This window comes from Eurosta solidaginis, chromosome 4, assembly GCF_040869045.1.
Source record: "Eurosta solidaginis isolate ZX-2024a chromosome 4, ASM4086904v1, whole genome shotgun sequence".
Classification (NCBI taxonomy): domain Eukaryota; kingdom Metazoa; phylum Arthropoda; class Insecta; order Diptera; family Tephritidae; genus Eurosta; species Eurosta solidaginis.
In genome coordinates this window covers 102040902-102068754 of record NC_090322.1, presented here as the reverse complement: position 1 = coordinate 102068754, position 27853 = coordinate 102040902, and the positions used below count along the sequence as shown (strand labels likewise).

The window sequence follows — 27853 nt, the reverse complement described above, 5'->3', positions numbered from 1 at the left end:
GATAATGATTTTTTGCCTGGGTCTGAGGAGACAATAAAACCTCAAACAAAAATGTGTTTCTCAGGGGCCTGCGATTGAGAGGTAATAAGAATTTTTTTAATTCAGGATAGTCTTTAGTTGTTCTATGTGCAAATTTTAAGCCGAATTTCAAAAGCAACGAATATTGATAATAATTTTTTGCCTGGGCCTGAGGAGACAATAAAAACCTCAAATAAAAATGTGTTTCTCAGTGGGCCCGCGATTTAGAGGTACTAAGGCATTTTTTTTAATTCAGGATAGTCTTTAGTTGTTCCATGTGCAAACTTTAAGCCGAATTTCAAAAGCAACGAATATTGATAATGATTTTTTGCCTGTGTCTGAGGAGACAATAAAACCTCAAACAAAAATGTGTTTCTCAGGGGCCTGCGATTGAGAGGTAATAAGAATTTTTTTAATTCAAGAGAGTCTTTAGTTGTTCCATGTGCAAATTTTAAGCCGAATTTCAAAAGCAACGAATATTGATAATGATTTTTTGCCTGTGTCTGAGGAGACAATAAAACCTCAAACAAAAATGTGTTTCCCAGTGGGCCCGCGATTTAGAGGTACTGAGGCATTTTGTTTAATTCAGGATAGTCTTTAGTTGTTCCATGTGCAAACTTTAAGCCGAATTTCAAAAGCAACGAATGTTGATAATGATTTTTTGCCTGGGTCTGAGGAGACAATAAAAACCTGAAACAAAAAAGTGTTTCCCAGGGGGCCTGCGATTGAGAGGTAATAAGAATTTTTTTTTTAATTCAGGAGAGTCTTTAGTTAATCAATGTGCAAATTTTAAGCCGAATTTCAAAAGCAACGAATATTGATAATGATTTTTTTCCTGGGCCTGAGGAGACAATAAAAACCTCAAACAAAAATGTGTTTCTCAGTGGGCCCGCGATTTAGAGGTACTAAGGCTTTTTTTTTTTAATTCAGGATAGTCTTTAGTTGTTCCATGTGCAAACTTTAAGCCGAATTTCAAAAGCAACGAATATTGATAATGATATTTTGCCTGGGCCTGAGGAGACAACAAAAACCTCAAACAAAAATGTGTTTCTCAGTGGGCCCGCGATTTAGAGGTACTGAGGCATTTTTTTTAATTCAGGATAGTCTTTAGTTGTTCCATGGGCAAACTTTAAGCCGAATTTCAAAAGCAACGAATATTGATAATAATTTTTTGCCTGGGCCTGAGGAGACAATAAAAACATCAAACAAAAACGTGTTTCTCAGGGGCCTGCGATTGAGAGGTAATAAGATTTTTTTTAATTCAAGAGAGTCTTTAGTTGTTCCATGTGCAAATTTTAAGCCGAATTTCAAAAGCAACGAATATTGATAATGATTTTTTGCCTGGGCCTGAGGAGACAATAAAAACCTCAAACAAAAATGTGTTTCTCAGTGGGCCCGCGATTTAGAGTTACTAAGGCATTTTTTTTAATTCAGGATAGTCTTTAGTTGTTCCATGTGCAAACTTTAAGCCGAATTTCAAAAGCAACGAATGTTGATAATGATTTTTTGCCTGGGTCTGAGGAGACAATAAAAACCTGAAACAAAAACGTGTTTCCCAGGGGGCCTGCGATTGAGAGGTAATAAGAATTTTTTTTTAATTCAGGAGAGTCTTTAGTTAATCAATGTGAAAATTTTAAGCCGAATTTCAAAAGCAACGAATATTGATAATGATTTTTTTCCTGGGCCTGAGGAGACAATAAAAACCTCAAACAAAAATGTGTTTCTCAGTGGGCCCGCGATTTAGAGGTACTAAGGCTTTTTTTTAATTCAGGATAGTCTTTAGTTGTTCCATGTGCAAACTTTAAGCCGAATTTCAAAAGCAACGAATATTGATAATGATATTTTGCCTGGGTCTGAGGAGACAACAAAAACCTCAAACAAAAATGTGTTTCTCAGGGGGGCCACGATTTAGAGGTACTAAGGCATTTTTTTTTTAATTCAGGAGGGTCTTTAGTTGTTCCATGTGCAAACTTTAAGTCGAATTTCAAAAGCAACGAATATTGATAATGATTTTTTTCCTGAGCCTGAGGAGACAATAAAAATATCAAACAAAAATGTATATTTATATGAATCCGAAATCGTAAAGTTTTCGTGGTAACACTGATGAAGGTTCATCTTCAAAAAGTCTTCCAACAATACCACCAACTCTGTATTAAAGTACTGATTATTTAAACGACTTCGATATCGGTACCGTGAATAATGAGTTTTTGTGATCTGAAGAAGTCAACGAATAATTCGTCGAGGTCATCAAAAGTGTCCTGTTATTTTTCCACGTGATTGCAAATACGAGGCATTTCCTACCTCGTTGTTAGACAGAATCTTGCCAAATGGAGAGAAAGTGGAGAGTGACTGGTTGGTGTGGAGTGCAAGTAGTAATACTTTTTATTGCCTACCATGTCGTCTTTTAAGCAACAAGACTTAACATCGACCCAAAATTTGTTGTCCTAGCGGATATTCGAAAATGCAGGTGGGGAAGAAGCTATACGATAAACTGCCATCACACGAAAATACTCAAGATCACATTAAATGCTATATTCAATGGCGATAGTTACAAAATAGCCCGGAGGCTACAATTGATACACTTATCAATGAACAGCTAACCACTGAAACTCAAAAGTGGAAAGACACATTATATACAATTTTGGACACTATTTTATTTTTGGGGGAAAGAGGCATAGCTTTCAAAGGCGAAAGCATATATCTTGGTGAACAAAACAATGGAAATTTTTTGGGCTTCTAAGATCTCATAAGCCATTATGATCCGATACTTAGAGATCAATTGGAGAAAGTTGGGATTTCACAACAGCAACACAAACGATTACAAGTTCACTATCTCTCCCCAGATATTCAGAACGAGTTTATAGAAATTTGTGCAAAACACGTGAGGGAAACTATATTAGATCAAGGCAAGAAAGCCAAGTATTTTGCTATTAACATTGATGCTATGCCTGATGCTAGTCACGTTGAATACGTTCCTTTTGCGCTAACTCCATTTCAATTCGAATGCAACAAATTTTACAATTCAAGAACGGTTTTTAGTTTTCGTGAAATGTAACCACAAAACTGGTCAGAAAATCGCTGATCTAATTTGCCGTACTTTATTGAAGATTGTCGTGCACAAGGGTACGATAACGGCGCCAATATCAAAGGAGCTTACAACGGAGCACTACGTCACATTCTCGACAAAAACTCGAATGCTGATTACTCGCCTTGTGCAACCCACAGTCTCAATTTATGTGGTGTTGATGCTGCAGAATGCTGAACGGCTGCAATTACTTTCTTCGGAGTTGTACAAAATGTTTTACTATTTTCAGCAGCACTCTACAACGATGGGACATCCTCAAAAAAATGTACCGAGCTCTCTTCATAGTCTTTCAGCCAAAAGGCAAATTTGACTGCGCAAGCATACGGCGATGTTACCGGCATTCTCAAGTACATCAATAAGCTAGAATCTATCTTGCTGTCCTCAATTTGGTTCAAAATACTGACTACCATTAATGAAAGAAACGTTGTCCTCGAAGCTAGTGACGCCACCATAGATGTTGAGGTCCGACACCCAGATGCCTTATTAGCTGATTCGAAGTTGATCAGGAATCAATGGGAAACAATTTTAAACGAATGCAAAACAGTTGCTATTAAATTGAATATCTCGCCAAAGTTTTCGGACATTCGAAAGAGAAAGCCCAAAAGACGTTTTGAAGATAATGGAAATGAGATGATTACGGATAATCCAGAGTCTGATTTCAAAAACAATACATTCTCGGCGATCGTCGATTCGGTAATCACTGGCATTACTGAACGATTTGCAGCTATGAGACATTTAAACGAGACGTTTTCCTTTTTGTGACAATTTGAAGACATGGATGAAACTACGATTCGGGCGAGCGCAGCAAAATTTGTCGAAAAATACAATTCGGACATTTCTCAAAGCTTAGAATGCGAAATAATTCGCTTGAAACACATTTACGAAGCAAATTTTGATAAAGGTCTGTCACCATTGGAATTGATAAATGCCATCTACATACATATGTTCAAAATCTGTATACGATTTTCCCCAACATTTGTGTTGCTTTACGTATCTTTTGCACCATACCTGTCACTGTAGCTAGTGCAGAACGTTCCTTCAGCGTCCTTTCAAGAATCAAAAATTTTTATAGATCGTGTTCATCTCAAGAGCCAGTTTCAGGACTTGCCACGTTTTGTGTTGAATCCGTTTTGGCAAGACAGTTAAATTTTGATATTATTATAAAAATTTAGCAGCGAAAAAAGCAAGTAAAGCCATTCTTTGATATCCGAACTTTCTATATTGAATAATCATCATTAAATGTATTAAAATGTTACCAAATAACTAGAACAGATTATTTGAAAGAATATATGGCTGCTAAAAGAGAATTTTATTTCTACGTTACAATAAAATAGTAAAATAGTAAATATTCTGTGTTAATTTTATTGTCAGCTCTTAGTACAAAAATCATTTAGTTGCTGCGGCAAAATTTTTGTTTTCATGTAATCCACCAATAATGATTCATGAATGAGACATCATTAATTCAAGTTAATCAAATGTATTAGTGGATTTTTTATAGGGGGCCCGTAAATTGGTTAGTCCCGGGCCCAGATTTTCTCTCTAAGGCCCTGAATAAAGCTACCTTGCTACATAATACCCTGTCAAATGCAATGGCCACACTGACATACTCCAAAGAAGTCAGTGTTAAGCTTATGAACAAGTGGTATGATTTTGAACTTTCATATTTGAACAAGTATAAATAAGATCTTTACAAAGTCGCTATAACAACTGGGGAATGGAATGAATATATCGCTATAAAACGTAAATATAAACAGCTAATTAAGATTAAAAAGGCGAAGTATATGGAACACAAAATAGATTGTAATGTTGGTGACAGCAAGGTCATGTGGAAAAGTTTAAAGAATTGCATTAGCATGGCTAAAGAAAATAATGGCATTCAAAAAATAATAATAAACGACCAACCTTATAAACAGGAAAATTAAATAGCGCAGTCTTTAAATGATTACTTTATTGACAGTATATTGGATATCAGCCTGCATATCCTAATTATTGGACTATTTTATTGTCTCTGAGCTTTCCACTGTCTCTGCGTTTGACCAATTTGCATTTATATCGGAGCATGACTTAATATTCTGTACACTTGACATAAATCTTGGACACTGTCAGTCTGAAGTCACGTTTTCATTTAGGGACTTTCGAAATATTGACATGAAATTATTGGCTATAGATGTTAGCTCTGTGAACTGGTCCAATTGTTGGTATTTTAGTAGTCTTAATGATAAGCTTGAGTTCCTGAATGAGAATCTGCTAAGTATTTCTAACAAGCATGTCCCCGAGCGATTTGGTAAGAAAAAATCATCGGTGTCGCCCTGGTTCACGCCTAGAGTGTTGGCAGCAATCAAGGCGCGTAACAAGGCTTTATCTAAATGGAAAGCAAACCCTACCAGTCTAACTGGAATTCGTTCAAAGCCGCCAGGAACAGATCAACTTCTGTTATCAGATGTGAAAAGCGTAATTTTTATGTTGCCAAGCTTTACCCCTCCCTACCTCCTAATGTTTTATGGCGTAACCTTAAACGCCTGCGTGTATGTGGTAGTGACAATGATGAAGCTTACACACTAGATCCTGACCTGCTTAATGAAGCCTTTGCTATCTGCCCTACACCCGGCGCTCACCGTGCGATCAGCTGACCACGATTTGCTCTGCGCTAAGCTGAAGTCCTACTTTGGTTTTAGTTACAATTCATTAGCGTTAATTAAAAGTTATATAGCCAACCGATACCAACGGGTAATTATTGGGTCCCAAATTTCACGACTTAGTGCAGTAGTCTGCGGTGTGCCTCAGGGGTCAATTCTTGGGCCGTTTCTGTTTAGCTTATTCATCAACGACATTTTTACAGTCTGTAAATTTGTTACTATGCACGCTTATGCAGACGATGTTCAGCTTTACCTTTCTAGTCGTATTGATGACGCCGATGATCTCTGTTCTAAACTTAACGCTGACATCTCAGAAATTGTCCATTGGGCTAATCACAACGGGCTTCGTCTTAACGCAAATAAAACTTACGTCTTACCTATGTCAAAGAAAAAGTTGGCTGAGACGGGTATTCCACCGATTTGTATTGGTACCAACCAAATTAAACTGGTGAGTAAAATTACAAATCTTGGCTTTGTAGTCAACTCCAGTTTGACTTGTGTTGACCACGTTCTGCGAAATCTGAGGCTATCGGCGATATTTACTCCTCGTAACATCCGCCATAAATTGGCTGTCCAATTAATTTTACCTTATTAGATATCTTCCGAGTTGATATATAATAAGCTAGACTCGCACTCGGCTCATCGGTTAGACGTGGCCTTTAACCATATAATACGCTATGTGTATGGACTTTCGAAGTTCGACCACATATCCGTTGGATCCGACTCATGCTCACTAAGACGCCCTTATATCTTTATAATAAGCTTTCTTTCACAAGATCCGCTCGTTCAAACGACCGTATAGTACCCACACTTAAATCTGTTGCGTCGACTAGACTATTCTTCGTGAACACTATACGTACCTGGAATTCTATTCCCAATGCTATAAGAAATAGTACAAGTAGGAGAAACTATAAGAATGTTATCTATAACTATTTTTCTGATAATAGTATGTAGACTGGCCGTGTATTTGATCACGATGCTAGAATAAATTACAAATTACAAATTAGCTTTTATGGATAGGCTTACAATATATATATATATATCTGTTTATATCAGTATCATGTAACTGTTTATTTTCTTTTTGTACTACTATTTATAACTATTTTTCCTTTCATGTTGTTTATAAAAGAACTCAAATCTTATTGTACTAATAATTTTGATCAATAAATAAATACATACATACATACATGCATACATACATATCCCGGTTATTTCCGTTAATTATGATAGTACTCTAGGTGTGCAAAATGGCACAAATGTTTTTATGTTTCAAAAAGTTTCTACAACTGATTTTCTTGAAATATTAAGCAGGTTCGAAAACAAAATTGGAGGGAAAAAGCTCATTTCGGAAGGAGTTATTAAAGACTCCATAACTTACACAGGGTCTCTTTACGCTAAAATTGTTAACGAAAGCTTAGATACAGGTATAGTTCCTAAGTTATGGGAATCTTCCGTAGTTGTGCCAATAGAAAAGGTTAAAAGTACCATTAAAGCGGATGAGATCAGACCAATTAATACGTTACAATGTAACGAGAAAATACTAGAAACAGTGGTAAAAAACCAGCTTGTAAAATACTTAGAAGATAAAGAAATTATTATCCCCCAGCAATCAGGTTTTCGTAAGATACATTCCTGTGAAAGTGCTTTGAATTTAGTTACAGCGAACTGGAAAGAAGACCTAAGCAGGAATAAACATATATATAAATAAATAAAAATAAATAAATGTAAGGCGCGATAACCTCCGAAGAGCTGTCGAGCTTCTCTTCCAATTTGCGTCGTGCTCCTCTTGATTTTCCCTACAAATTGGCCGGACGGGACCTACATGTTTTATGCCGACTCCGAACGGCATCTGCAAGGTAGATGAGTTTTCACTGAGAGCTTTTCATGGCAGAAATACACCCGGAGCGGTTGCCAAACACTGCCGAGGGGCGACCCCGCTTAGAAGAATTTTCTTCTAATTGAAAAAAATTATTTCTAAAATTTTGATATTGCTCAGGGTGTGAACCCAGGGCATACGGTCTGGTAAGCGGAGCACGCTACCATCACACCACGGTGGCCGCCAACATATAATAGCTGTATTTTTGGATTTAAAATGTGCATTTGAGACGATAGACCAAAAGCTACAAGTAAAAAAGCTAGCCAACATAGGTGTCACTGGTAATGAGTCAACATGGTTTGTAGACTTCCTAATTAATAGAAATCAAAGAACAATAGTTGGAAAATCCTTATCGGAGAAAAGAGGGGTACCAGTTGGCCTACCGCAAGGATCGGTGCTGGCACCAATACTGTTCAATATTTATATCAATGATATAACTAATTCCATAAACTACTGTGATATTAAACTCTTCGCGGATGATACACTACTGATGCTTAGTGGAGAAAATATAACTGAAATATATAATAAAATTCAACAAGATCTGAATAGTGTTTATGATTGGTTATGAGTGAACAGACTTAAACAAAATGTCAACAAAACCAAATTTATGGTCATTTCCAGACGAAATTTCCGGTATAGTGACCTGCAAAATTTAAATATTACCCGCGAAGTAATCGAAAAAGTCAACACCATTAAATATTTGGGAATAAAAATAGACGATAAACTCAATTTCAATGAGCACGTTGATTATACAGTGGGAGAAATAGCTAAAAAAATGTATTTTGCACAGAGAACCAGCTAAAAAAATATATTTTACACAGAGAACCTGCAAATATTTAAATAAGAAATAAAAAGTAATAGTTTATAGATCAATAATCGAACCACATTTTATTTACTGCCCAAATATATTTTTCATATTGCGAGATAGTCAGGTATACAAGCTACAAAAGCAACAGAACCGAGCTATGAGATTCATTCTCAAAAACGCTATGACACACCTCTAAATTGAAATTTATTGAGAACATAATAGACGGTAATTTGCCTGCATCAGACAAATCTCTCGATCTAAACGCTGCCAGCCTTTCCAAATGGACCACTTTCATTTTGGTTCGTGGTTTACCGATGGTTTGTATGCGGTACACTACATCGTTCATCCGTTTTATAGCTTTGTATGGGCCTTCCCAATTACACTGCAATTTCGGGGCAAACCTTTTTTTCGTTGCGGGTTGTATAACAGCACCAAATCTCCTTCCTGAAAACCTTCCAAATTAATTGCTTTATCGTATCGGGCTTTCATCTTGTCATTCATAATCTTTGCTCGTTGTCTTACAAGATCGTGTATCTCTCTCAGCTCTTCTTCCAAGACACCAGTGGATTTCTTGACATTTCTCTCCGCATCGGCATCTATCCCAAACTTCAAATCAGCTGGCAGTCGAAGGCCATTGCCAAAAATTACTTTTGCAGGGGTTTGGGCCGTTGTCTCATGCACTGCTGATCGGTAAGCCATCAAGAATAATGGTATGCGGGTATCCCACTCCTTATGGTATTTGTCCACTACTTTCCGTACGTGCTCCTTCAATGTTCTATTGAATCGTTCCACCATACCATCGGACTGAGGATGCAATGCAGTTGTCCGTGTTTTTCGAATGCCCAATGATTTACACATTTCCTGGAATACAGCTGATTCGAAATTCCTGCCTTGGTCAGAATGTAACTCCATTGGTACACCTTACCTCGCAACCCAATTGTTTATAAACACTTCTGCTACTGTTTCCGCTTCTTGATTTGGGATTAGGTATACCTCTGGCCATTTGCTGAAATAATCTATAACTACCAGTACATATTTGTTTCCGCAGTTGCTAGTAGGAAATGGATCTGCGACATCCATAGCGATCCTCTCAAATGGCGCACCTGAGTTATATTGCTTCATCTGGCCATGACTTCGGGTTTTGGGCCCTTTCGCTCTGCTGCAAACCTCGCAGTTCGCAATCCACTCAGTGACCGACTGACGGTAACCAACCCAATATAATCTCTGTTTAATCTTCTCGAGCGTCTTCGTGATTCCAAGATGACCTCCGCTTGGACCATTATGCAGCTCGCTGAGCACGTCATACTCGATGCAAGCAACCGGATATCAATTCTAAACTGTTCCACTGTGCCCAATATGACTTCAAATGGGACTCTCTGCTGACATCTTATCTCAATTTGGTCTTTCGTTTCGTACGAGCCCTTGCATAACATGTGACAGATCTGCATCTTCTAGCTGACACTTCCTTAGCTGTTCCTTGTCCCATTCATCTGTACATGTTATAGTCATTAGCCTATAATGTCTTCTTTAGTCTCGGCCTTTGAATAGTGCTTACATTCCAAACTACATGTTCTTCGTGACATTGCATCAGCATTTCCATGGGTACTACCTTTTCGATGCTCAACGGAAAAGTCATAGCTTTGTAGTCGCTCGATCCACTGTGCCAATTGTCCTTCCGGATTACGGAAATGCAGAAGCCATTTCAACGCTGCGTGATCTGTTCTGACGCGGAATCGCTGGCCGTAGAGGTATTTGTGGAAATGTTTAATGCACTCTACCAATGCCAACAGCTCTCTCCGTGTAACGCAATAGTTCCTCTCTGGTTTTCCAATCGAACGGTTATAGTATGCAACTACCTTCTCCTGTCCATCGACCAGTTGTGATAAAACGCCTCCTATAGCATATCCACTCGCATCTGTATCTAGAATAAAGGTTGCTCCTGGAATCGGGTATGCCAACATTGGGGCAGTGCACAAAGGCTTTTTCAATGGTTGGAAAGCCACTTCTTACTCCTTCTTCCATTCAAAAGCTTTATTTTTTCTTGTAAGCTCATGGAGGTTATGGCCTACGCTGGAAAAGTTTGGTACAAATCGCCGGTAATATGTGCACAGCCCAAGGAAACTTCTCAAATCATGCAGATTCTGTGGTCTTGGCCAATCCTTCAGTGCTTCTATCTTTTCATTCGCGGTGCAGATGCCCTCCATCATTACTTTATGGCCCAAGTAACTAACTTTCTTCTTGAACAGAAAACACTTTTTGGGCCTAAGTTTCAGGCCAGCACCAGCTCTTCTTTGGAAAACCTCCTCCAAGTTCTTCGAAGTTCTTTCCCAATACGATGATGTCGTCCAGGTATACCAAGCATTTTTCCAGTGCATTCCTTTCAATACCTGATCCATGAGCCTCTCAAAAGTAGCTGGTGCATTACAAAGTCCAAAAGGCATTACTGTAAATTGCCAAAGATCATCTCCGACGCTGAAGGCTGTTTTTCCTTTGTCTTACTCCTTCACCTCCACTTGCCAGTAGCCACTTTTCAAGTCCAGTGTGGAAAACCATTTCGTACCAGAGAGCGAGTCCAGAGTGTCGTCAATTCTTGGCAATGGGTAGCTATCCTTTTACGTGACGTCGTTCAACTTGCGGAGTCCACGCAAAACCTCATTTTCCCATCCTTCTTCTTCACTAGTACCACAGGTGAGCTCCATGGACTAGCTGATGGTTCGATGACGCCGCTGTCGCTCATTTCTTGTACGATTTGACTCACACCTTCCCGTTTTGCCAGTGAAACACTACGAGGAGCTTGACGTATCGGCTTCGAGTCTCCAGTGTCAACTTGATGTTTGACAACATTGGTGTGGCCTGATTTGGAACCATCCTGGTCAAATATGTTTGCGTACTTTAGGAGCAGTTGCTTTGCCTTACTCTGATAATCTTTCTCTAGCCCCTCCGTCCATGCCGTGATGTCATTTGAAATATCAGTATTACTAGATGAAACGTGTTCCTGGAGCTGTTCACAGTTAATAACTACTTCAACCTCTTGGCATATTCCCAAAATAGCTCCTTTGGTCAAATTAAATGGTGACTTGAACTCATTGAGTACTCTTACCGGAATACGTTCATCTTGTTTTGTCATAGCCAGGATTTTTCCTACAAGTATGTTCGGTGGTGATTTGATTGCTGCTTCGACAACCCACAATTTGTTTGTCCCACAATCTCCATCAACCTTTGCCCAAATGACTGCTTCGGATTTTGGTGGTATTTGCTGACTTTCTTCAAGCAGCACTCGTTTACTGCTGTAGCCTCTCTCGTAGCCGAAATTAAGTGGCACATCCATGTTCTTATATCGTATCGTCTTGCTTTGCATATCGATCTTGATGCCTTGGTCGATGAAGAAGTACACTCCAATTATGATATCATCAACAATCTCTGCCACTATAAAATTGTGTAGTACCGTGACGTTGCCAATTGCTACTTCACATGCTACTTCTCCAATTACCTGGGTGTCCTCTCCCGTGTCTGTACGTAGTCTTGCTCCAAGCAATGATCTTATCTTCTTGTTGACTAAATCTGAGCGAATGATGGAATGGGATGCGCCCGTATCTACAGTCAGTAAACGTTCTTTTCCATCCACATGCCCTCCGACAGTAAGATTGCTTGACCTTCTTCCAATTTGTGAGATAGAGATTATGGGGCATTCAGTTGAGGGAGTTAGCTGTCGCCCCTTCCGGCTGTCTCGCTTTAGTTTAACGATTGAGTAGATTTTGAGATTTGCTTCTCTCCTTCAGCTCTGCGTTTACGACCACCCACATTGCTGGAACTGTTCGGATTGGTACTGCAATAACGTGCAATGTGCCCTGGCTTTCCACATTTAAAGCATTTGACGGCACCATCGTTTTTCTGCTGCGTTCCTTTTAATGCTTCCAAAATTGTGTCTACCCAGTCTGGCCTTTCCACTTCCACGCGATGAGTTTTGTATGTGGGCTTACTCAAAATTGACGCTGTTTCCTGAGTCAGCGCATGGGATACCGTTTCTACGAATGTGGGTTTTGGGTTTGCATATGTCGCTAGCTTCGATTCTACGTCCCGTATGCCATTTACCATTTTTACCCTCTCGGTGTACTCCACGGGTGCGTCCGCATTTGCCAAATGAGCCAACCTTTCCACTTCCGAAGCAAACTCTTGGAAAGTCTCATTAGCTTTTTGGTAACGGTTTTGCAATTCTATTTGATACATCTGTTTCCTGTGTTCGCTTGCGTACCTTCGTTCTACAGCAGCCATCAATGCGTCATAACTGTTCCGTTCGTACTCTGGAATAGTCTGTAAGATTTCCGAGCTGCAACTTTATCTTCAGCATTTCAGTTGTTCACTGCTGCGGTATTCTCAAACTAAGCCGAAATTCAGACATGAATTAATAAAATATTTATTTTGGGCCAATTTTTTGTTACAATTGTAATTATTTGGAGCCTTTCGGCCGTTTTGATGTAATTTTTTCATCTTCATCAGGGAGACTGTATATTTATCATAAAATATGATATAAAACAAAACAAACATTAAGACATTAGTTAGAATTACACAATTTGCATCATTCTGTTGTTAACATAATACTTACATTCAATTTATAACATTGAAACTTTCAACATCTAACACATAAATAAACAAAACTTTACATTTAATTTACTGCCTCCATTCATGTTTCCTCCTCCGTCCATTGGCTGATAATGCCGTCATATAAGCGCAGTTTATATTGTTGACGTCTTCTTTGAAATTCATTGCAGTATTGATTTTTTGTTGTGTTCGTAGAGCTTCCAGCGTCATTTGTGTTCGTTCTTTCACCTCAACGTCTAATATTTTCGCGTTTTCGAAGTCCGCTGTGTATCCTTTGTTGGTCAAATGTTCCCATAGTGCTGTTGTTGTTTTCTATTTTTGTCGTCTAGTCTATGTTCGTTTATTCGTACATTTAGCGATCGCTTCGTCGTTCCAATGTATATTTGATTGCAAGTTTCTCCTACGCTCCTATTACATTTTATTTCGTATACCACATTATGTTGTTATTCTTTGTTTAATATCATATTTTATGATAAATATACAGTCTCCCTGATGAAGATGAAAAAATTTCATCGAAACGCGTAGGAGGAAAAGAGAAACCTTGTGTTTTTTCTTTATTTTATCGGGGGAAAGCTCCAAATAATTACATGAATTAATAATACCCACATACCTATTTACCTACGTTCTATTCGACTTGCCTAAAATTTTGTATATAAATTTACCTATATTAGTATTTACGATACTTTTTCCAGGAAGAAGACCAGAGACGGACTGGGACTGGGATTAGGACTAGGACTAAGACTCGGAGTGGGACTGGGACTGGGACTCGGAACGGGACTGGAACAAAATACATACCACCCTCTGGGACTGCCATTAAGGGATGAAGAAGAATGAGAAGAACTTGAGAGAAGAGAAAAGAGAGAAGGGGAAGGAGGCTGAGAAAGAGATAGAATAAGACGAAGATAGAGATAGATGAATCGAAAAAGACGGAGGGTGGAGTGAATAAAAGGACTAGGAAAAACATAAGACGGGGGAGGGCAGAGTTAGATGGAAAAAGCTTATTAAAATGTATGTTGGTAAACCAAATTTAGGGCAACGTCTGCCGGGTCTGCTAGTATTTTTATATAATCATTGTACCCAAAATTACTCAAAAGATACTTCATATTGATGAAATAATATCAGCAGACTAACTTTTTCTGATTGAACTCTTAAGTGCAGGCCGGAAATATATAGAAACTTTCAATTCTGCAACTGATATTAAATTTGAAAGTTGTATAGCTGAAACGCCATTAACTTCCAGACACAAAAATTAAAAAAATATAGCCGCATCGCAGTGTGAAGAAGATTATTATTATTATTATTCCTAAAACTCAAAAATTTGGTTTGTGCTTTGTGAGAAAAATTTTAAAATCGATATCGCAAACGAAAAGTAATACTTTCAAAGTTTTTTACGTAGGATTTCTATGTAAAAATTTTTAGCTTGCGTAAAAACACATTTTTTGGGTTTGCTATACTTAATAACTTTCCCATATAATATGATTTCTTTTAAATTATTTTAACAAAAGTTTTACTTCTGCACTGCAAAAATTACTATAGGCTCATTCCATTTCAAGACACCCGGTCCGCGCAGGACATGATTTTTGATTTCGATGAAATTTTAATATGTTGTTCTTTAGTCAAAATAATGAAACACGTGTTTTTTTTTTTTGGCTCAAAAAATTTTTTTTTCGCATTTATCGGCAATTGAATTCCATAAAATGCAATCGCTATTTTATTCATCTATTTCTTCAACTGTCAATAACTTTGTCAAAAATTAACCGATTCTCATGATTTTTTCTTTGAAATGTTCGTTGTTATATTTACATTTATAAAACTTTATAAACAATAGCATACAGTTTAAAAACAAAGTTTTGTTTAGTATTTAATAAAAATATATAGATTTTTTCAAAAATAAATTTCTCAAAAAACGTTATATTTTTTTTGCTTAAACTTTTTCTATATTGAGGTGATTAGTTCATATTTCAAGTTAAATACCTATTAGACAAAAGTTTTTGTTTTCGAGATATGAATTTTTGAATATTAAACATTTTTTCCCCCATTTAGTCATGCAATGCATTACAGCATACAATAACTTTGTCAAAAATTAACCGATTCTCATGATTTTTTCTTTGAAATGTTCGTTATTACTTATTATTACTATATATAAATTAATAAACAATTGCATATAGTTACAAAAAAATTATTTTTTTTGTATTTAGTAAAAATTTATGACTTTATTTTTTCAAAAATTAATATTTCAAAAATACGGTTATTGTTTTTTGTTTAAATCTTTTCTATATCGAGTGAGCAGTTTATATTTCAACATTAGCCAAAGCTCGTTGTTTTCGAAATATGAATTTTTGAATATTAAACTTTTTTTCGCCATATATTGATGCAATACATATCAGCATACAAGGCGATCAATGCCAAATGCTTAAAATTAATTAAAATATCACATTTGTTATTGAAAACATTCATTTGTTATTATTTTTCAGAATTACAGCGATTTTGTAACAGGACATGGCAAAGGCTCTTGTGACGGTATTGGAGGTTTAGTAAAATATTTTGCCATATTCTGGAAAATAACAACAAATGAATGTTTTCAATAATAATAAAAAATTTTTTGGATGTAAAAAAAACACATGTTTCATTATTTTGACCAAAGAAAAATATATTTAAATTTCATCGAAATCAAAAATCATGTCCTGCGCGGACCGGGTGTCTTGAAATGGAATGAGCCTATAGAATATTTAAATTAACTTAGCGAAATAGTAAAAAAAATTACGTTAATGCATCTTTATGTTTTTTCTAAGTCAGCCACATATTTTTTAAACATTTTGTATTTCCACGGTTGCGGAAAATGTATATGTTTCGGAAATATCATATTTGAAGCGAGTGATAGCTCTATTTTTACGATATTTGCGTGTTCAGCCGCTTTGTCAAACCAAATTTCATGTGCATTTGCATGTTAAAATATAGGTTACCCTTCAAAGCGGATAAAACTTAATGAATTGTTGGGCTTGGTAATATTTCAAAAAAATTGTTTATCAAAACTAAACATTTTAGTATAGCTGTTTTTAATAAAGTCAACATCTGCATGTTGTAATTTAAACATAAACTTTCTGCTGGGAGATCATCTATCACTAATACACTTCCGTTAATTCTTGCTGACCACTGCTTTAGAACTAGTGTAGTACGCTTCTTTTTCGCTTACTTTGCTTATAAACAAGTGGCACATTCTTTTCGATTCCCATACCTTGCCAAGCACTTTTTCGAGCTTGAAGGTGCACAGCGCTAAGTGCGAGCAGCTCGGCTGGGCATCCCTATTCCGAAGCATTCTGATTGGAACGATGTCAAAATCATATAAGTATCGGCGCGTGTTTTATAACACTCACAAAATAATTGGTAAATACGACATACACTTTGTTATTGCTTGGGTCTAACAAAAAATTTAAGCGGGATTTATTGCTGGTATTACACCTATAGCGGAACCAGCAACAGGTGACTGCCGGAAATCAGCTTATTGGTACTTTTTTTATTTGATTTGACACTTCAACTTCAGGCGCAGTACGATTTTAACATTAGTCCAACGATTTACAAAAACAAAGTACATGGAAATTTTATTTATGTTTATGGGTGCTCGTATATTACCGTGCTATCACTTTGTTGCGTAGGGGCGTTTGTTTACAAAATATCTACATCAAAATATCTAATCGAAAAAACTTGGTTTTAAAATTTTGATGTTGCTTTCCCGGGGCGTGAACCCAGGATCTTCGGTGTGGATGGCGGAGCACACTACATCACACTACGTCGGCCGACTAAACGAAAGATACTAATAAGAAGTGTGAAGTGCACGCGAATAATTTTTTCACTATCTGACGGCTACTGGTCTAGACTTTTCACGAACAGCCTTCTCGAACAGTTGCTTATTTATTTCTCTTTTGTCTTTATTGGGGTATAATTGATCTCCTCTAGTCCCTTTTGAGTACGGTTGTGATAAGTCAGTTTGAAACTTATGTAGCAAATTTTAAGAAACAATAAAAAAACCAAATGGGTAAAGTAAAAAAAATTAAATGGATATGAAACGAATTATTTCATAAATATACGGAGCCGCATACCGGGCCTAATATAACAGTATCCTAGGTTTCATTATCGCAGGATTTGTTTTTGTTATATATTTCCACAATGAACGAAAAAGAAAATAAAAATATATGTTACAGTTAAAAAAATTATAAAGTCGGTTAGAATTACTGTATGGGTGGGAAGAGGACTTATCCGACAGTACTCGTAGGCGAAGAGAGAATATATGTCCGACCGTCCGTCACCCGTTGTGGTACAAAAGGGACCTTCAAGCAGTACCCCCTAAGGGTATACATCAGAGCAGAAAAAGGATCTGTCCGCCATTATTCGTAGGGGTAAAAAGAGGCCTTGTCCGACAGCGCCCGCTCAGGTGTTCTGCCCCAATTTATTGTTAAAACTTCTTTAACGTCGTTGGTGAACTATGGCAACTGTGGTCTGGTAAAGCTCTTGTCAAACCTGACAAAACTACAACGAAAAAATATCAATCGCTTTTAGCGATAAATTTTTGTCCGAACGCATTCTGTCGACAATTTATACTTTGGTCTTCGGATGGCAATGCCAACGCCAGCAATAAGGCGAGCGCACAAACACAAAAAACGCAGACGTTTATGAAGCCATCAAACAGGAGGACTCCATAGCAGAAGGCTCAGTATCCATGCCAACTGCTATCGCAGAAATTGTAAAAATCAAAAATGAATCCTCATTTTGCGGCTGATCATTAGCACTTACTTTACGGTTCTTATTTTGGAGATGTTTTCATTTTCAAATTAACATAACCATTAGTGACAAATTCACTCATCTTCTGATTAGATGGGGCAAAATATTCCAACACTTTCTTTTTCGCCTTCGGATTATTGTTGTCGAGGTCAATAAGCGTCTTTTGACACAAGAAATCGTCTACTATCATTAAAGTATCATTCTATTAACATTGGGGTTAAAAATGCGACTGTTTCCTATTTGAGGCCTTATTGATACGGAAAGGGACTAGGCTTAAATGTTCCCATATAGGTACAAAGGGGATTGGTCCTAACGATCCCTTTTGGGTATAATTGGGTACAATTAATCTCTTCATAGGGCATGCCCAAGCAAAAGGGAACAGTTCAAATCATACAAAGATATCAAAACTGGAATTGCTCGCATCCTCCTTTGCGACTGATCCCGGAGTCATCCTAGACTAATCGCATTTTTTGCAGGGTAACTTTTGCGCTTTTAGCTGATTACATGTATTTGTGACTATTTTTCTTTCTTCTTATCTCTTAGCTTTTCTCTTGCAGGTGTGGCTGCTTACTTCGGTGTTGCAGCACAATGACTTATCGAAACTGCTAATATTCGCCAAAATGTGTACTCTGAAGGAAAGTCAGTAACTAGTGATAAAAATTTCTTGTTCGTAACTAGACCTTAAGTGTCAAATAAGTTCTACATAGTTCGTTAGTCACATGCTGTTTAAATTGTACCCATTTCAATGTACTTTGATTAAAGCTTTGGGCTCAATTATGGTGTAATGTTTAGGATGCTAATGCAACGTAAGGAAATAAAATTTTCGCTAGGTGGCCCAAGGATCACTATAATTCAACAAATCGTTCGAACTTGGAAATTTTGTTTTCGAGTTTAATGGAACTTCCCGATGACCTAGAGATCTGAAAATTTTAACGTAGCTTAGGGCCCTGTTAAGTTAAAATATTTGGGACGCAAATATTTTCTAGATGGAACAGGGATAAGGATATTTAGAAAATCCATTTAAGGCATTTAGAATCGAGCGATTCCAATATTCTTTAAACGAGTTTAGATTTTTTAAATTCCAAAGATTTTCTGTATTGGGAAAGTTTGTTTTCCAGTTTTAGAGAACTTCCCGATACCTTAGAGACCTGATCAAAGCTTAGAACGCTTTTAGGTATAATATTTAGGACAACAGAGTCTAGAGACCTGAAAATGTTTACGTAGCTTATGGTCCTGGTAAGTAAAAATATTTAGGACATATATATTTTTTTGATGGGACCAGGATCGAGATATTTAGATATATGTATTTACAAAATCCTTTTAGAGAAACTGAAATCTTGCTTGCGATTTTGAGCAGCTTCCCGTAGGGCTAAGTTCTTGAAACTTGAAATATACTTCAGAACCTGATGACAATCAACATGAGGGGAAACAAGTTTAACTGGGTGGAGCAAGGACCGAGAAATTTCGCTTTCGAGTTTTAAGGAACTTTTCGATGACCTAGAGACCTGCAACTTTGAACATAGGTTAGGGTCCTATTTGGTTCGAATATTTAGGATTACAACATTTTCTTGATGGGGTTGGGAGCGATATACTTACAAAGTTTTTTAAAACATGTGGAGGCATGCAATCGATTTTTGAGTAACTTCTCAATGAGATTGAGACTTGAAACCTAACTCTTATTGCAGGGCAACGTGACAATTTAACAAAAGGAAAAAAAAATTCCGCTGGGTAGCGTATGGGTGAAAATATATTTTAACACTTCCTTCATATAAATGGTTCAAACCGCAGTGACAAATGTTTCCTTAAACATGAACAACTTATAAGTGTTTAATGTCTCCTTTACAGCGAAGTTTCTAATCTTGATTGACTGTAAGTGATTTATCACCTATGTTCGGTAATGGCCCTCCACCTTTATAACAGGCAGCAACATTATTCTTGGGTTCAAGGACGCATTTCTCCCTGGATTTTCAACCATTTAGTATATAAAGAAAGTGTTTAAACGTATTTAATTAGCGAGCTTTGCTCATATTGCTTTATACAATGGTTTTTGTAATTGATATTAGAGAAAAATTGTAAGTTTACAAACGGCGATGGTTACTAGGACTTACTTACTTACTTAATTGGCGCTTAACCATCTAAACTGTTATGGCCGTCTAACAAGGCGCGCCAGTCGCTCCTTCGCTCCGCCAACCGGCGGCAATTGGTCACACCAAGTGATTTTAAATCGTTTTCCACCTGGTCCTTCCAACGGAGTGGGGGCCGCCCTCTACCTCTGCTTCCATAGGCGGGTTCCGATAGAAACACTTTCTTGGCCGGAGCATCATCTTTCATTCGCATAACATGGCCTAGCCATCGCAGCGCTGCGTTTTAATTCGCTGTACTATGTGGATGTCTGCGTAGAGCTCGCCATCGTCAACGCGTAGAGGTCCATAAATCTTTCGAAGAACTTTTCTCTCGAACACTCACAAAGCCGCTTCATCTGCTGTTGCCATGGTCCATGCTTCTACCCCATATAGCAGGACGGGTACGATAAGTGACTTGTAGAGTATGATTTTCGTTCGCCGAGAGAGGACTTTACTTCTCAGTTGCCTACCTAGTCCAAAGTGGCATTTATTGGCAAAATTGATTCTTCGCTGGATTTCAGTGCTGATGTTGTTGCTAGTGTTGATGCTGGTTCCCAAATAAACGAAGTCTTTTACTATTTCGAAATTATGGCTGCCAACAGTAGCGTGGTTGCCAAGGCGCGTATGCGCTGACTCTTAATGACAGCAGGTACTTCGTTCTGTCCTCATTCACCATCAAACCCATCTTTAACGCTTCTTTTTCTAGTTGGAGTAAGCAGAACTAGCAGCGCGGGTGTTTAGGCCGATGATATCAATGTCATCAACATATGCCAGTAATTGTACGCTTCTAAAGAGTATTGTTCCAGTGCGGTTAAGTTCTGCAGCTAGTATAATTTTCTCCAGCATCAAATTAAAGAAATCGCACGATAGGGGGTCACCCTGTCTCAAACCTCGTTTAGTTTCGAACGGCTCGGAGAGGTCCTTCCCAATTCTGACTGGTGTTGCTCAACGTCATTTTTCACAGCCGTATAAGTTTTGCGGGGAAATCAAATTCAGACATAGCGGCATATAGGCAGCTCCTTTTCGTGCTGTCGAAGGCGGCTTTAAAGTCGACGAAGAGGTGATGTGTGTCGATTCTCTTTTCACGGGTTTTTTCCGAGATTTGGCGCATTGTGAAAATCTGGTCGATGGTAGATTTACCAGGTCTGAAGCCCCACTGATAAGGTCCAATCAGCCGGTTCACGGTGGGCTTCAATCTTTCGCACAATACACTTGAAAGGACCTAATATGCGATATTAAGAAGGCTGATTCTACGATAGTTGGTGCATTTTGCAGTATCTCCCTTTTTGTGGACTGGGCAAAGAACACTTAGATTCCAACCGTCGGGCATGCTTTCGTCCGCCCATATTTTGCTAAGAAGCTGCTGCATGCGCCTTACCAACTCCTCGCCGCCGAACTTGAATAGCTCCGCAGGCAATCCATCAGCGCCCACGGCATTGTTGTTTTTCAATCTGGTTATTGCTATTCTAACTTCGTCATAATCGGGCGGGGGAAATATATTCCATCATCATCGATTGCGGGATCGGGTTCTTCATCTCTGCGCGGTGAATTGCTGCCTCCATTTAGGAGAGCAGAGAAGTATTCCCTCCATAATCTAAGCACTCTCAGGACATCAGTTACAAGGTCGTCATTTTCATTCCTACAGGAGTTTGCCCCGGTCTTAAAACCTTCCTAATATCAATTACAAAATATCAAAACAAAATAATATCAATTACAAAAACCATTGTATAAAGCAATATGAGCAAAGCTCGCTAATTAAATACATATGTATGACCATATTGAAATAATAGTAACAGCGGAAGTATTAAAAACAAATACTGTAAAAATCCGAACAAATGTTACTAAGCTTTCAAAAGCGCGCCTAAAAATTATATCCACACCATTAGGAATAAACTACATACAGAGTGTATGTGCCTACATGGTGATCAAACGGAATATAAACAAAAAGGCAACTCTTAGAGACCAATTGTACAGCGAACAACGCGACATTCATATGGCTTATCAGCTAAAGGCATCTACCTTTGCACTGATATGAATGTTGGATATTCGAGTTCAATGCTCAGCTCCCGAAAAGCTAGCTGATGAAGAAGTGAAATTCAGAAACATGTCCTAGTAACCATCGCCGTTCGTAAACTTACAATTTTTCTCTAATATCAATTACAGAAAGTGTTTGAAGTTTTTGTGTCTTCTTTTGTTTACTATTTTTAAGTAGATCTAAGACCTTGTTTAATATTATCAATCTTCAACCAAAGTCGTGCTAGGATGTACAAGTTACTAACTTGAAGTTATAAATAATACAGATATAAAATACTAAATCCATATAAACCCTTTCACATTTTCGGCTAAATTGAATTTGGGCATGTCAACGCAAACTAAGGGCATTTTAACGATATTTGGACTGACCTTATAGTACTCGCTTCCTAAGGCAGCCGATTCTTCGTACCGGAGCGACTCGGGATTTTTTTCCCCCGACCAAGGGCTGTAATTTCAGTGTAACCCCATTTAATTGGTTGCGTCTCTCCCACAAGTTGCCATCGTCGGAGCAGCTCCTTGCAGCTGGACTACTACATACCCTCCTGCTCCGGGAAGGTATTGAACCTAACCCCGGTCCCTGGCTGTGGTTCTGATGCATATGTCGGAAAAGGATTTATCTTAGACGGTTATAATCTTGTCAGTGTGTCACTTGTAAAGGATGGTTGCATTGTTCGGGCTGCTCTGGGTTAGAACCCAACGTTCGTCGCCACCGAAATTTCTTTAAAACCTCTGTGGCTCCCTGCTGTTCACATCCAAAGACGTCCCGCGGTTCACTCTCAAATGTACCCCCGCCACCTTCTAGCAGCGACGCTGCTCAGCAGTCCACATCAACCGTCCGCTGTTGCTCGCGCCAAATAGCGCTTGTACCTAACGCGGCCGTTACAACCCATCACTACAATCTACGTAGCATGGATATTAGCAATGCTCAGCACTAGTTTTTACCCCCGTCCCTCCTCTCCCCTCCCTTTCTGACACTCGTACTCGCGAAAGAAAGAGTCATCAACTCCTTTTACCCACACCGTGTGTTCCGTATACCAGCTCAGAGTGTATACGATCACGGCATCGGTCGGTTAAATATGATAAGTCTTTATTATCTAAAATAGTATTCGACTAATAAACAAAATATAAACAGAAATAAATATGCTTTTGTAATTTAAGTACCCACATGGGGTGTGACTTTTTCTTCAAATAATTAACAGTCAATTGATGAGATTAGTATATTTAATACCTGAAGTGGTCGTTGTGGAGGTCCAGGCATACTATGATGGTGATACATAACATCATGTTTGATTTGCGTTGACATTTGGTTGTGATGATGAGTGGCTTGATGTTTTCCCATATCCACAGCAGCTAGTGCTTCTGCTCTGCTAAGGATGCCATCATTTATGCCAGCAAAAATATCACCCTATTTAAAAATAAAGTACGAAATTAATAACATACATGCGCGTATATATGTATTAATTATATACAAACAAGTAATGAAGGCTAAGTTCGGGTGTAACCGAACATAACATACTCAGTTGAGAGCTATGGAGACAAAATAAGGAAAATCAATCTGGGGTAACCCTGGAATGTGGTTGTATAACATGTGTATCAAATGAAAGGTATTAAAGAGTATTTTAAGAGAGAGTAGGCCATAGTTCTATGGATGAACGCCATTTAGGGATATCGCCATAAAGGTAGACCAGGGCTGACTCTAGAATTTGTTTGTACGGTATGGGTATCAAACGAAAGGTGTTACTGAGCATTTTAAGAGGGAGTGGGCATGAGGTCTATAGGTGGACGCCTTTTCGAGATATCGTCATTAGGGTGGGCCAGGGGTGACTCTAGAATGTGTTTGTACGATATGTGCATCAAACGAAAGGTGTTACTGAGTATTTTAAAAGGGAGTAATCCTTAGTTCTATAGGTGGACGCCTTTTCGAGATATCGCCATAAAGCTGGACCAAGGGTGACTCTAGAATGTTTGTACGGTATGGGTATCAAACGAAAGGTGTTACTGAGCATTTTAAGAGGGAGTGGGCATTAGGTCTATAGGTGGACGCCTTTTCGAGATATTGCCATTAGGGTGGGCCAGGTGTGACTCTAGAATGTTTGTACGATATGGGTATCAAACGAAAGGTGTTACTGTGCATTTTAAGAGGGAGTGGGCATTAGGTCTATAGGTGGACGCCTTTTCGAGATATCGCCATTAGGGTGGGACAGGGGTGACTCTAGAATGTTTGTACGATATGGGTATCAAACGAAAGGTGTTACTGAGCATTTTAAGAGGGAGTGGACATTAGGTCTATAGGTGGACGCCTTTTCGAGATATCGCCATTAGAGTGGGCCAGGGGTGACTCTAGAATGTTTGTACGATATGGGTATCAAACGAAAGGTGTTACTGAGCATTTTAAGAGGGAGTGGACATTAGGTCTATAGGTGGACGCCTTTTCGAGATATCGCCATTAGGGTGGGCCAGGGTGACTCTAGAATGTGTTTGTACGATATGGGTATCAAATGAAAGGTGGTAATGAGTATTTTAAAAGGGAGTAATCCTTAGTTCTATAGGTGGACGCCTTTTCGAAATATCGCCATTAGGGTGGGCCAGGTGTGACTCTAGAATGTTTGTACGATATGGGTATCAAACGAAAGCTGTTACTGAGCATTTTAAGAGGGAGTGGGCATTAGGTCTATAGGTGGACGCCTTTTCGAGATATCGCCATTAGGGTGGGCCAGGGGTGACTCTAGAATGTTTGTACGATATGGGTATCAAACGAAAGGTGTTTTTGAGCCTTTTAAGAGGGAGTGGACACTAGGTCTATAGGTGGACGCTTTTCGAGATATCGCCATTAGGGTGGGCCAGGGGTGACTCTAGAATGTTTGTACGATATGGGTATCAAACGAAAGGTGTTACTAAGCATTTTAAGAGGGAGGGGGCATTAGGTCTATAGGTGGACGCCTTTTCGAGATATCGCCATTAGGGTGGGACAGGGGTGACTCTGGTATGTTTTTGTACGATATGGATATCAAATTAAAGGTATTAATGAGGGTTTTAAAAGCGAGTGGCCCTTAGATGTATATGTGAAGGCGTTCTCGCGATATCGACCAAAATGTGGACCAGGTGATCCAGAAAATCATCTGTCGGGTACTGCTAATTTATTTATATATGCAATACCACTAACAGTATTCCTGCCAAGATTCCAAGGGCTGTTGATTTCGCCTTGTAGAACTTTTCCATTTTCTTCTACTTAATATGGTAGGTGTCACACCCATTTTACAAAGTTTTTTCCAAAGTTATATTTTGCGTCAATAAACCAATCCAGTTACCATGTTTCATCCCTTTTTTCGTATTTGGTATAGAATTATGGCATTTTTTTCATTTTTCGTAATTTTCGATATCGATAAAGTGGGCGTGGTTATGGTCAGATTTCGCCCATTTTTTATACCAAGAAAAAGTGAGCTCAGGTAAGTACGTGGGCTAAGTTTAGTAAAGATATATCGGATTTTGCTCAAGTTATTGTGTTAATGGCCGAGCGGAAGGACAGACGGTGGACTGTGTATAAAAACTGGGCGTGGCTTCCACCGATTTCGCCCATTTTCACAGAGAACAGTTAACGTCATAGAATCTATGCTCCTACCAAATTTGAGAAGGATTGGCGGAGCCACGCCCATTTTGAAATTTTCTTTTATTTTTGTATTTTGTTGCATCATATCATTACTGGAGTTGAATTTTGACTTAATTTACTTATATACAGTAAAGATATTAAATTTTTTGTTAAAATTTGAATTAAAAAAAATTTTTTTTTAAAAAGTGGGCGTGTTCTTCATCCAATTTTGCTAATTTTTATTTAGCACATATAGAGTAATAGTAGTAACGTTCCTGCCAAATTTCATCATGATATCTTCAACGACTGCCAAATTACAGCTTGCAAAACTTTTAAATTACCTTCTTGTAAAAGTGGGCGGTGTCACGCCCATTGTCCAAAATCTTACTAATTTTCTATTCTGCGTCATAACGTCAACCCATCTACCAAGTTTCGTCGCTTTATCTGTCTTTTGTAATGAGTTATCGCACTTTTTCGGTTTTTCGAAATTTTCGATATCGAAAAAGTGGGCGTGGTTATAGTCCGATATCGTTCATTTTAAATAGCGATCTGAGATGAGTGCCCAGGAACCTACATACCAAATTTCATCAAGATACCTCAAAATTTACTCAAGTTATCGTGTTAACGGACGGACGGACGGACGGACGGACATGGCTCAATCAAATTTTTTTTCGATCCTGATTATTTTGATATATGGAAGTCTATATCTATCTCGATTCCTTTATATATGTACAACCAACCGTTATCCAATCAAACTTAATATACTCTGTGAGCTCTGCTCAACTGAGTATAAAAAAAAGGTATAAATAGCTCGAATCTTACGCACTTACAAATTTGAGCTAAAATTTTAAACCCTCCTATGACTAGCATAGGAATTTTAGGACTCTTAAAAGTCTAAAAATGTTTTGAGTAAAATTTAGTTTACTTTTCAAACTGATCTGACAAAGTAGTAAGGGAATGAGATTTGCTTGTAGAAAGCTTTCATTTTCTGAGAACCAAGAGCTTAAAAGGAAATAAAGGCCAAAAATGATACGAAAAATTAAAAACAACTGAAGGAGAAAATTTGCAAAAAAATCGAGGCTTCACAAGGTTTTATGTCCCCTCTACACAGAAATCTTTAGTAAAAGGCTAAAGATTCAATCGAAAACTGAACAAATACGAAAGTGGGGTATGTGGGGGTGAAAATACTTGGCGTGCATATCATACGTGGTTGCAGGCTCTGGATCAGGGACTGATATCAGTCTTAGACCGGCCATAGTGACGAATTGTCACACGTGATTAGTTATCACGCCCTGCACGAGGTGCCCCTGCTTCTACTGATAATGGCGGATCTAGAGAGGACAACTCGATAAAACCCGCACCTCTGAGTCATTGTGCCGATCTCAGGAGAGGGAGGCCCTATTAATGGTCAAGATCGGTACACAACGGTGACGAACTGCATTGTTAGGGATTTTTATTTTGGCTCTGTTTTGGGCTTGATGACTTTGGGCTGGTAGGTGCGGTATTCTACCACCTTAGTAGGTCGGGGTGAAACCTTTCCGAAATGGCTGGTAGGCCAATGCTGCACCTGCGCACGTCCCGTTAAAACCGTGGCGGGCCTCAAGGTACGTTCCGTCTCCGTAGGCGTTAAATTGGTGGTGTAGTTGCGGTTGAAAATTTTCCCGCTTTGCATCCGGTCTGGCTCTGAACGCACTACCCATAAGGTAATGCGTCAACCCTCGGGTAGCCTCCCTGCGTAGCATAGATAACCACGAGATCGTTGAAGGGCGACTACACAATCGGCTCCGGATAGCGGCCTTGAGGGGGGACTTTTTAGAATGGACAAGACTAACACGAATCCGCCAAGTGTGGGGTGCGGAAGAAGAGAGGTTTTGATGGAAATCCGTCAAATCAATCTTCAACACTCTAAGGCGGCAACACAATCGGCTCCGCATAGCGGCCTTGAGGGGGGCCCTTTTAGAATGGACAAGACTAACACGAATCCGCCAAGTGTGGGGTGCGGAAGAAGAGCGGTTTTGATGGAAATCCGTTAAATCAATCTTCAACACTCTAAGGCGGCTTCCACAAATTTCTTGCCTTGAAAAAGGCGGAGTGGATATATTCCTTGTCCAGGAGCCGTGGCTGAGTAGTAACGACAGGATTAAGGACTGGAAAATTCAAAACCTTGGTGCATGGGGAGGCAGGTAGGCTTAGATCCTGTGTGCTTGTTAAACAAGAGATTAAAGCTTTTATTTTCTCTAATTTCAGCAATGCTGACGTAACCACGGTCTGCCTCGAGCGAGGCAGTAATGAAATGTGGGTGGTCTCAGCGT

At 38.6% G+C, this 27853-nt stretch overlaps 1 protein-coding gene and 1 non-coding gene across 8 annotated transcripts in view; both read right to left on the bottom strand.

Annotated features, from left to right (window-relative positions):
• The window catches only part of acj6 (abnormal chemosensory protein 6), a 1105866-nt gene that overhangs the window by 766108 nt on the left and 311905 nt on the right, over positions 1 to 27853 (bottom strand). For all 7 annotated transcript variants that reach the window (XM_067782334.1, XM_067782333.1, XM_067782337.1 and 4 more), the window contains exon 3: positions 23184 to 23360. In XM_067782334.1, the coding sequence (XP_067638435.1) occupies positions 23184 to 23360 (177 nt within the window). The remainder of the gene's footprint in view (positions 1 to 23183; positions 23361 to 27853) is intronic.
• LOC137251537 (U5 spliceosomal RNA) lies at positions 26588 to 26718 on the bottom strand. Its single transcript, XR_010953282.1, has one exon. It is a non-coding gene; the product is annotated as a U5 spliceosomal RNA (small nuclear RNA).